We start from the raw sequence: 12,437 nt of genomic DNA, 5'->3' as shown, positions 1-12,437 counted from the left end.
TAATTAACCAATAATTACAATGAAGTGTGATGCAGTCCTAATGGGAGGGTACCAGGTAGCACAAAACACCCTAGCAGAGGCAGTTAATCCAGTCTAGGGGGTTGGGTGACTCTTCCTAGAGGAAGTAAATTCAAGCAAAAGCCTGAAGCCTGTTCAAAGCAGGAGACCCAGAATGGACCAGGGCCCACAGGTAAGAGAGACAATGGCTCCAGCAAAGCTTCTTACAGAGGTTCAATTGGCCTGACCTCAGCATGTGAGTACGCGAGGCGGGGGCTGGTCACGAAGGGCCATATCAATCGTCAACGAGCTGGGGCTTCAAACTGGGGACCCACTGAAGGGTCTGCAGCACGGGAGCGACACTGCCACGTTTACCTTGGGGAAAGCTCTGTCTCTTTACAAGGGAGAGAATGTTTGCTGAGAAAAGCAAGACCAGGGGCCAGGAAGCAAGTTAGGAGTTGTTAGGGTGATTTGAGAGATGACAGTGGCCCAGGAAGAGGCGATGAAGAAGGTGGACGGGTTCTAAAGATGTTTAGAGGTCCTAGCTGTTGATTAGACGTTGGGGTGAAGGGGACAAAGAAATCAAGAATAACACAGGTTTCTGAGTAGGGCGACTGGATACAAGGTACCATTCACCACAGGTAAACTGCAGAAGAAATGAGCAGGCTCTAGGAGGGCAGGGATTTTTCCTTCCTTCACTGAAGTAGTCCAAGTGTCTAAAACAGTGACTGGCATATGCATGCGATCAATTTTCTTAGAATGAGTTATTCTGCCCTACTACGTGCCTCCTGTGTACCTGGCACGGTTCTAGGCATCAGGGATACGTCAGTGACAAAATGGATTGGTTTTGTTGCTTAATTCTTGCATTTGTAGACCTTACATTCTATCGGGGGAGGTGCATTCAGTCTGACATCTACAGAGAAGGAGGGGAAAAGGCAATTCAGGTGAAAACATCACCTTTTCCCACTAACTTCCCTAAGTCCCTCTACCCGGAGAGAAGTGAAAGGACAATCAGGATCAGAAAATGGGAAAACAGGGGCTTCCCTGGTGGCGCAGTGGTTAAGAATCCGCCTGCTAATGCAGGGGACACAGGTTCAAGCCCTGGTCTGGGAAGATCCCACGTGTCGCGAAGCAACTAAGCCCATGCGCTACAACTACTGAGCCTGCACTCTAGAGCCTGCGAGCCACAACTACTGAAGCCCACATACCACAACTACTGAAGCCTACATGCCTAGAGTCCAAGCTCCGCAACAAGAGAAGTCACTGCCATGAGAAGCCCGCACACCACAACGAAGAGTAGCCCCCGCTCACGGCAACTAGAGAAAGCCCGCGTGCAGCAATGAAGACCCAGTGCAGCCAAAAATAATAAAATTAAATTAAAAGAAAAGAAAATGAGAAAACAATATCTCAGCTTTATTGACTGAAATATACACAATCATAGATGATATTTTTTTTAAGTTTTGCTGTGAAATATTATGGAGAAACGACGAAGTAATTCTAAAGTTCATCTGAAATAACATATCGGTGATAATATACAGAACAAAAATTCAAAAGCATAAAAAAGTGGTGAAAAGTCTTCTCTTCCCTGTCCACTATCTGCACTTCCCTGTCCACCACCTTAGTAGTTCCCTAATGTAACCACTCTTACTAGTGTCATCTTTTTTTTAAATAAGGAAAACATACACACATTTCTACTTGATGGTAATGTACTATACTGTTATGGACTTGGTTTTGTTCTCCATTAAATGAATCTTGAAGACCTTTCCTTGTCAATACACAAGAGTTTCCTTATTTTTTAACATTTGAATAGTATTCCATTAGGAATACAATATGATTTATTTAATTGGTTCTGTATAGATGAAAATTAGGTTGTTTAAAAATGCTCTCTGGGACGTCCCTGGTGGTCAGTGGTTAAGAATCCGCCTTCCAATGCAGGGGACAAGGGCTCAATCCCTGGTTGGGGAACTAAGATCCCACATGCCGAGGGGGAACTAAGACCCGCAGCTAAGACCTGACACAGCCAAATAAATAAATATTAAAAAAAAAAAGTCATTATTAAAAAAAATGCTGTCTCGTGGATGGACCTAGAGACTGTCATACAGAATGAAGTAAGTCAGAAAGAGATAAACAAATATCATATATTAATGCATATATGTGGAATCTAGAAAAATGGTACAGATGAACCAGTTTGTAAGGCAGAAATAGAGACACAGATGTAGAGAACAAACGTATGGCCACCAAGGGAGGAAAGCGGCAGGGGAGGGGGGGATGAATTGGGAGATTGGGATTGACATGTATACACTGATATGTATAAAATGGATACCTAATAAGAACCTGCTGTATAAAAAATAAATAAAATAAAATTCAAAAAATAAAAATGCTGTCACAAACAGCTGCAATGTTTCACATGTATATCTTTGTACATATTTCATTTACATAAAGGCAAGTAAACCTCTCAAGTAAATTACTGGAAGTGGAATTGCTGGATTGAAGGATTCAAACCATTGCTATATTCTGCCAAAGTGCCAATCATAGATATTGTACCAGTTTGCCACCCATGATCAATATATGAGGGCACCTGCTTTCTTTCATTCTCATCAATGCTACGCTATCAAATTTTGAAGTTTCATTTTGCAAATCTTGTTGGTAAAAATATACCTCAATACAGTTTAAAATTATATTTTCTTATGAATGAAGAATATCTTTTTATATGTTCAAGAGCCCTTTGTAGGTAGGGATTTTTGTTTTTGATATAAAGATCTGGTTTTAGTGCACTGGGATTGTATAATTGCTTTATATTTTTTAAAAATAACTGATGTTTTATTCATGGTGAATATTCCATGGGCATTCGAAAGGGGGGCATAATCTCTATTTTCAAGATACAGAGTTTGATATTTATCTATTAATTGTATTATTTATCAAATATATACATATGTTCTAGTGTTTTGTTGGTCCAATTGATCTGTCATGGAAAAATAGTAGTAAATTTGTCTCCTATCACTAGTATGTTCCTATTTAGCCCTGGTATTCCTGCTGTTTTTATTTGACAAATGACGATGCCCTGTTGTTTGGTTGATAGATATTCATCACTATTTTATTTTCACTTTGAACTGCATGCTCCGGCATTATAATGTGTCTTTTCATTTTGAACTGCATTGCTTTAACATTGTTAACACAGCTTTCTTCATTTGCTTAATGTTTTTGTCCTGAATTCAATCTTGATTGATATTAAGATCTCTATCCCTGCTTTTCTGTGTGCAATTGTGTGACACTTAAAAAAAAAAAAAAGGAAAAAGAGAAGAGGGATGGCGTGCTGTGCCACGTATTTAAATGCTATAATAATGAAAACAATTTACCACTAGCCCCTTTCCATAAAAACTGACAAATAAGTGCTCAAAAACAGACCCTAGAAAAATGACTTTACATATGATACTAATGACCCAAAGGCAAAAGGAAGGATCATACAATAAAATATAATAAATGGGGCTAGTATAAATAAAAAACCATTAGGGGAGGAATGATTTCTTCACATTGCACCATACACTAAAATAAACGGATCATAATTAAGAATTGAAAAAAGCTTTAATGACTTATAGGTGAATATCTATATGATCTTGTGATAGAGAAGAATAAACATAAAAGCAACGGTAGCTATCACAAAAGAAACGATCAATTTAAAACTAAAATATATTTTTTTAAAAGATGGGGGCAGGGCTGGAAGTTTGAGGTGAGAAGGGGAAATGTGAACACCAGAGCACTCCATGCTGCCTCTACCATTTCTCTAGACTGTTGACCCGACTCTACACCATTTTCTATCTTCTTCCTAATAATAGCATCTCTCAGTCACAAGATCACACACTGGATTCATCTATGTTTCTCTCTGCTGCTTCATTCCTACATTCAAACGATGAATTCTCTATGATGTCACTTAAAAAAACTAAATAATCAAGGTAATTATAAACAAAATGAAATGGCAAAGAAAAAATTGAAAAAAAAAGAAATTCCAATAAATATGATAGAAAAGTGGTTGGCATCCTTTAAATATGAAGAATTCATTAAATAATAAAAAAATACTAAAACCCTAGTAAAAATAAAAGGGTTAAAAAAAGAAAAAAATAAAATAAAAGGGTAAAAGGCACAAATAGACACTAAAAAAAGAGATACAAGTGGATAACATAAGAAAACTGTCCAATTTCATGAATAATCTAAGAAATGATAAGACAAAATAATATGATACCATTTTTTGCCCATGAAATCAGCAGAGAGGGAAAAAGTAACAGTCATGGTTTGAGCATAATACATAGAAACTTTCATACACAGGCTGGGTTACAATGTAAATTGGTAAAAAGATACTGGAAAAGAATTTTTTAATATTCAAGCAGACTACTAAAGAAGTTCATGTTCTTTAATCTAAATTTCTTATATAGGAATCTATTCCAAAGAAATAGTTAGAAATTTAGCAGATTTGAATGCAAAAAATGTCTGAGAACATTGTTGTGTTTATACCCCCAAAATGGGACACCATTCAAATGCCATTAATAGAATGACTAAATAAATTACAGGATGTCTATCTAATGAAAAAATCTATGCAGTCATTAAATATATTTTGAACAACATTTAATGATGCTGGTTGGACATTTCCTACAAATGTATATAAAGTGCATAAAAGATACTCACCCTTGGAATAATGTAGGGTAGGTAAATTTCAAGACAGACAGGACATACTGAAAAACAAATACCAAATTAATGGACATTTTCAAATTATAGAGAATTGATAGATCATATAATCAAAGAAATCCCTACTAAAGAAACATAAGTATACTCAAGTTTCAAAAAGGCTTTTTTTATTCCTCCCCAAAAAATCACACACTGGGAAAAAAAATGACCTTCCAATTCATACTAAAGAGAGGGACTAAGTGAAGTAAGTCAGAGAAAGACAAATATCATATGCTCTCACTCACATGTGGAATCTAAGTTTTTTTTTTAAGTGATACAAATGAACTTACTTACAAAACAGAAACAGACTTACAGACATCGAAAACAAACTTATGGTTACCAAAAGGGAATGTTGGGGGGAGGGATAAATCAGGGGCTTCGTATTAACATACATACCCTACTATACATAAGATAGATAACCAGCAAGGACCTACTGTATAGCACAGGGAACTCTACTCAATATTCTGTGATAACCTATACAAGAAAAAAATCTGAAAAAGAATGAATATATGTATATGTATAACTGAGTCACTTTGCCGTACACTTGAACTAACACAACATTGTAAATTAACTATACTCCAATACAATTAAAAAAAAAAAAGAGAGGGGGGACTTGCTTTCCCCAGGGTCACCAGAAACCTGACAATCTCTCAGTTGGGGACGCAACAAAGTGGAACACACAGCAGCTGGGCCAGATATTGTGGACATCTGACCCCTCAGCATCGTCCCAGACCCCGGAAGTGCCATGTTATAACTGCGGTAACACCAGAGAAAACCAGACAAACCCCTGGACACTGTTTGTTTTCTCGAGGTATCCACTTTAACTACTGCCCAGTTTACCTAAAAATCCACCGCCTTCTGTGTTTCTCTTCAAGTAAGAACTGCATCCTGTTCATTCTTTCCTTTGTTTTCCTTCCATTTTTAGGGTTTTGTTTGGTTTTTGCATTCTTAGGATTTTTTTCCTAACTAATTCTTCTTAGGTATATTACATTTTTAGGTGTGTTTTTTAAGGATTTGTTTAAAGCTAACTCAGCTAAGGTCAACTTGTATTTCTATTATGTCTTTTAACCAAATTTACAGCACATTATGAATGGAAGAACTGTATTTTATCTTTCTGGGTATCTTTTTCTATTGTTTTCTATGACTGAACACTTTAAGAATTTTTTAAAAGCCTAAAAACCATTAAATGGCTTTAAGCAAGGGTTCTACTGATACTTCACATGATCTGAAAAGTGCAATAGACTGGTGTTGGGCAAGTTTACATTTATACTTTTTTTCCCCATGGATTAATCAACATGTAATTCCCCTTGTATGAGCTCCTAAATGCCACAATTATGGTTAACTACCTGTGCTCTGGTCTGTGTTTCCTAGAAATGGACCTTCATTCTTCTCTAAAGTCTATTTACTCACACAATTCAGTTTGTTCCCCTCCACTTTTCCATGATATTTTCTTTGTAAAACTGAGACAGAGAAAGGATTGAGCATGTGGGCCATGACCTACATCATCCTCAACAATGTTCATGACGATAACAAATGCTCATTTATCGCTATTTGCTAATAGTTCTTTTCCAGAGAGCAAGAGGGTTTTATTCTCAAGAGGGAGTGAGGAGAGAGCAGTCAAGACCCTACAGTGGGGGAAGGAGGTCCTGAGCTCCCTATTGCCACTTTGGCTTGGTGTCCACCCTGGAGTCCAGGACAGGGGGTGATGCCCCACCCTAGCCCACAGGGATCCAACATTTCCCTGCATGGTACCAAATCCAAGGCCAGCTTCTCCCTCCTAACAAAACAAAAACATGGTACCACTGCTTTTCTGCCTCTTCGTCAAAAGAGTTCTACGACATTAAACAAAATTAAGTTTACATCTTATTTTTTAAAATAATTCCATGAAAAAATCTTGAATATACTGGAAGTGCCTGGGATGGAGACATAGAAAAAATAGGTTTGAGAATCAGTGGTGTGAGGCAGAGATGGAGATGGATTGATATCTTCTATTTAAAGGTTTCTGGAACCTTGTGGGGTTCTGGGGCAGGGGTTATGTTTAGAAGAGAAAGCAGGATGTGAATGATTTCTTCGCCTACTCTTCCTCCTCGAGGGAACAGGAGCCAATTGCTTTTTCTTTCCCTAAAAAGTGGTCCACATATCCAAAAATTAAGTTCCTGGGAATTCACCAGTCAAAAAAATCCAGTTTCCCAGGAGATGTAAAGAATGCATTACAGGACGAGAAATGGGGACAGTACCGTCCAACAAATCTTATTTCTAAAAGAGCATGGAACACAGAGTCGTCTTCTTCTCCATCGTCATCAGGAACAAATCAGATAAAAAGCTGGAGGCAGCATTTGTTCTACACACGATTTGGGGACTAAGATCGCCCACGGGCAATCATCAGCACCCCGCGCCCGCCTTCCTCACCTTGTTCGTGAGGTAAGAAGCCCGCCCTCCTCACCTTGTTCGTGAGGTAAGAAGCCAGGTAGCAGGTACAAAACGTGAGGCCGACCAGGCACCTCCTCATGCACATCTGTTAATTTGCGCCCCTTCCCGGGGACCCCGCAGAAGCCCCACGGCCGCCGCGCGAGCCCGTCCACCTCCACCGCGGCTGCTACGACAGCCACGTGACTGCGAGCTCAGCCAATCCGCGCAGGGACCGCCCCCGGTGCCTGCCTCTTAAAGAGGCCGCGCCTTCGCAGGCCTCGTAGCCTCGCGGTGGGCGGGGCGGCACTCTGCTGCCCAGGACAGCGGAGGGAGGAATAGGTCCCCCAGGGCTGCTACCGCCCGTAGAGCAAGAGCGGACAGTAGTTGTTGTAAAAAAAGTAGAAAATGGTAGAAGTGGGGAAAAAAGCAGCTGACAGAACAGTTCACAACAATCCATTAGCATTTAAAGAAAAAATGTCCATAGCTAGCTCTAAGCGGTGGGAGCAAAATGTTGTTTGTGCTTTACTGAATTTTCCCAATTTTCTTCATCGAGTCTGTACTACTTTTGCAAACGACACAAAAAAGCTAACAACAAGAAATGTTATTTTAAAAGAAGGAAGGCTGAGGGGGCAGGAACTATAATCAGTGCAGTTTTTTCTTTAGGAGAAGTCAATCCAATTGCTTTGAAATTTCCATAAAATAAATCCTTCCAGAAGTAGAGCTTCGAGCACAGCCCCTATTCCTAGTCTCTAGGGAGGAAAAATGACCTAGTTAGGCTTCGGGCAGACAGTAGTAAACATGCACAAAAACATACTGAGAGACTTTGTCAGGAACTAGAGGTACAAGTGTCCGCACATATAGAAACATACAGATTTTTAGAAATACCCCATGCACCAGGAAGCCTTCACTCCTTTTTATTTGTATGCCCAATGTAAAATTGCTTATCAAACTGTATTATCCAAGAAAATACTGGATATATTGTCTCCACATAAAACACAAATAAACTAAAAATTTATTTTTCCTTGACAATATTTAGAAAACCTATTTCAAGGCTAAACAGTCCTTACAAAGAAACTTTTTGCCCAATAGAATTTGCTTGAAATAAATGGTTGTTATATACCTGAGATTTCCCTGGACTCTTTTAAGAGGTGAACAAATTCAATTCAGGCCTTATTACTTCCTAGTTATTGCTTAACTTATTTTCTTTGACAAAATTTGCTTAACAAGCAGGAACAACCAGCACAGTAAAGAACCATGCAAATAGAAGTTGACATTCGTAGCAAAAGTGCTGTAGATCTTACCAGAAGTATTGATTTTTCCAAAGCTGCATTATTCTGTTCCACAAAACAAACTAATACTGAATAAAAATGAAATTACCAGGTCTTACATTGATAAACAACAAGCTGCTATATATGAGACTGTGTTAGGCCTTCTATTCACACAAAAAGATTTAACTAGTTGTATTGTTAATTGAGATCTTTGAGGCCAAAGGGTCATAGTCATTAATTTGCTTTTTGAAAATTGACTGTTAAGTGCTCAAAAAAATGTTTCTTGAATAAACAAAGAAGGGAGCTTGGATTAAACAATAACTTGTGGGTTTCTTCTCCTCAAAAATCTTTTTTAATAATGAATTTTTTGACAGCACACATGGACAATTCTCAAAAGACGGCAGAAGTGGCTGCACACTTTTTGAAACTTCCTAAATTTCCCTTAGGAAAAAAGAATATCAATATCTCTTATGGATATAGATGCAAAAATCCTCAACAAAACACTAGCAAATGGAATCCAGCAACATAAAAAAGGAGTATACACCCTGACCACAAGTGATTTATCCCAAGAAATAAGGTTAGTTTAACATCCAAAAATCAATTAATGCAATACACCATATCAATAGAGTAAAGGACAAAAATCACATCACCATCTCAAGTAGAAAAAGATAAGGCATTTGACAAAGTTAAACACCCTTCCATAACAAAAACATAAAAAGAGGAACTTCCCTGGCGGTACAGTGGTTAAGACTCTGCGCTATCACTGCAGGGGGCACGGGGTTCAATCCCTCATCAGGGAACTAAGATCCCACCTACATGTTGCAAGGCACAGCCAAAAAAACAGGGACTTCCCTGGTGGCGCAGTGGTTAAGAATCCGCCTGCCAATGCAGGGGACGCGGGTTAAAGCCCTGGTCCGGGAAGATCCCACATGCCGCGGAGCAAGTAAGCCCGTGCACCACAACTACTGAGCCTGCGCTCTAGAGCCCACGAGCCACAACTACGGAGCCTGAGTGCCACAACTACTGAGCCCTCGCGCCACAACTACTGAAGCCCTCACGCCTAGAGCCTGTGCTCCGCAACAAGGGAAGCCACCGCAATGAGAAGCCCGCGCACCACGATAAAGAGCAGCACCCTCTTGCCGCAACTAGAGAAAGCCCGCGCGCAGCAACGAAGACCCAACGCAGCCAAAAATAAATGAATAAATAAATTTAAAAAAAACATAAAAGAAATTAGAAAAAAAGAAGGGAACTTACTCAACACAATAAAAGTCACCTGCAGTTAACATTATGCTTAATGATGAGAGACAATGCTTTTCTCCCTAAGATCAGGAACAAGACAAGGATGGCCATTCTTGCCACTTCTATTCAACATTGTATTGGAGGCTCTATCCGGGAAAATAAGGCAAGAAAAAAACTTTAAAGGCATCCAGACTGCAAAAAAAGTAAAACTATCTCTGTTACAGATGACAGGATTTTGAATACAGAAAATCTTAATGAATACACTAAAGAAATACTATTAGAACTAATAGATGAGTTCAGAAAGTTTGCAAGACACAAGATCAAAAAGTCAACTGTATTTCAATACACTTGCAATGAACAATGTGAAGAAGAAATTAATGAAACAATTTCATTTAAAATAGCACCAAAAAGGGGAGTTCCCTGATGGTCTAGTGGTTAGGATTCAGCACTTTCACTACTCTGGCCCAGGTTCAATCCCAGGTCAGGGAACTGAGAGTCTGCAAGCCCCACAGCTGTGGCCAAATTAATTAATTAATTAAAAATAGCACCAAAAAGAACAAAATATTTAGGAATAAATTTAGCAAAATAAGTGAAAATTTATACTCTGAACACTACATAACATTATTGAAGGACACTGAAGAAGACCAAAATAAATGGAGAGATACCCCATGCTCATGGATCAGAAGACTTAATATTGTTAAAATGGCAATATTCCCCAATTTGATCTACAAATTCAGCACAAAACCCCATCAAAATTCCAGTTGGTTTATCTGTAGAAATTAATAAGCTGATCTTAAAATTCATATGGAAATTCAAGCGACCCGTTATAGATAAAACAATCTTTAAAAAAACAAAGTTAAAGGACTCATAGTTCTTGATTTCAAAGATTACTACAAAACCTCAGTAGTCAAGACAGTGTGATACTGGCATAAGAATATATATATATAGATCAATGGAATAGAAGTGAGATCCAGAAGTAACTCCTCACACTTATGACCAATTGAATTTTGACAAGGGCACCAAGAGAATCCAAGGAGCAAATTTAACCAGTAGTTCCAGGACAACTGGATATCCACATGCGAAAGAATGAAGGTGGACCCCTACCTCATACAACATACAAAAATTATCTCAAATGCTAAGTGAAAGAAGCCAGTCACAAAAGACCACATGTTGTGTGATTCCATTTATAGAAATAGCCAGAGTGGGCAAACCTATAGAAACAGAAAGTAGAATAGTGGTTGCCTGGGGCTAGGGGAAATGCAGAGTGACTGCTAATGATGTGGGGTTTCTTTATGGGGTGATGAAAATGTTCTAAAATTGATTGTGTTGATGGTTGCACAACTTAGTGAACATACTAAAAAATCATTGTATTGTACACTGCAAATTGGTGAATTATATGGTATGTGAATTATACCTCAATAAAAGTGTTATAAGAAAAAACAGACCCCCCTAACAAAACCACATCCCATGGAGACCATCAACTTCAAAACTAAGGGAACGACGATAATGACAATCCTTGAGAGTGCTAGGATTGGAAGTGGCCATGAGGGGTAGCTCTGGAGTGCTGGTACTATTCTGTTTCCTGATGGTTCCATGATGTGCTCACTTTGCAATATTCATATAGTTGTGTATGTATTACTTTGTATGTGTATTTTACTTCAATAAAAAGCACACAGTACAAAGAGACAAAGATATGGAAAATATGAAAATGTGGTTAAGAGTCATGGTGGACAGAATGAGCAGGTCTAATTCTATTTAATATGAATTCAGGGACTTCCCTGGTGGTCCGGTGGTAAAGAACCCGCCTTCCAATGCAGGGGACGCGGATTTGATCCCTAGTCGGGGAACTAAGATCCCACATTCCACGGAGCAACTAAGCCCATGCACCACAACTACTGAGTCTGAATGCCTCAACGAGAGAGACCGCATGCCATAACTAAGACCTGACTCAGGCAAAAAAAAAAAAAAAAAAGAATTCAGTAAAAAGAGAATACATAGAACGTGAGAGGCATTTTTTCCCAGAACTAATGTAAGGCATGAATCCTCAGATACAGTGAATCCTGAGCAAACCAAATGAAAAGAAATCCACTCTTAGACATACTTACATATTCAAGTTCACATTTTTATTGTATTAAAAATATACAACATATAATTTGTTATATAACCATTTTAACCATTTTTAAGTGTATAGTAGTGTTAATTACATGCGCATTGTTGTGCAACAGATTTCTAGAACTTTTGCATCCTGCTAAACTGAAATTCTATACCCACTGAACAACTCCTCTTTTCCTGCTCTCCCAGCTCCTGGGAACCACCATTCTACTTTCTTTCTACTACTTTGGATACCTTATCTAAGTGGAATCAAGTACATGTATTTTATTAAAAATTATTCACCTTTTGTTTATCCTTTATAGTCAGAACATTACATCAATTTAAAGAAAATAATGTGCAGTAAAGAGAACAAACAAAATATTTGTTATTAGAAAATGGCAATGGGGAATTCCCTAGCAGTCCAGTGGTTAGCAGTCTTGGCTTTCACTGCCAAGGCCTTGGGTTCAATCCCTGGTTGGGGAACTAAGCTCCCACAAGCCCCAGAGCTTGGCCAAAAAAAAAAAGAAAGAAAGAAAATGGCACTGGGTTGCATAACGTTCAAAAACCACTGTGTCCCAACTGAACCTAACTGACCTATATCCATAAAATCCCACTCTAGAAACCTTATGAAAATACTGAGTCATCACTAAACATATAATGGACTTTCCTATCCTTACACTAGTCTTATACTGTTCCTTCCAGCTAAACTAGCTTTAT

At 38.5% G+C, this 12,437-nt stretch overlaps 1 protein-coding gene across 1 annotated transcript in view; it reads right to left on the bottom strand.

Annotated features, from left to right (window-relative positions):
• Positions 1–7,251, bottom strand: part of TMEM241 (transmembrane protein 241) — a 104,345-nt gene extending 97,094 nt beyond the window's left edge. The window contains exons 1-2 of the mRNA XM_082853436.1: positions 7,157–7,251; positions 4,675–4,721 (exon numbers count right to left, since the gene is read on the bottom strand). Coding sequence (XP_082709562.1) covers positions 4,675–4,721; positions 7,157–7,228 — 119 coding nt within the window. The 5' untranslated portion in view covers positions 7,229–7,251. The remainder of the gene's footprint in view (positions 1–4,674; positions 4,722–7,156) is intronic.
• Positions 7,252–12,437: the final 5,186 nt, after the last annotated feature.

Source organism: Leucopleurus acutus, assembly GCF_964270905.1.
Source record: "Leucopleurus acutus genome assembly, chromosome: 13".
NCBI lineage: Eukaryota > Metazoa > Chordata > Mammalia > Artiodactyla > Delphinidae > Leucopleurus > Leucopleurus acutus.
Note: the sequence above shows the minus strand (reverse complement) of the source record. Positions and strands in the feature narration are given on the sequence as shown.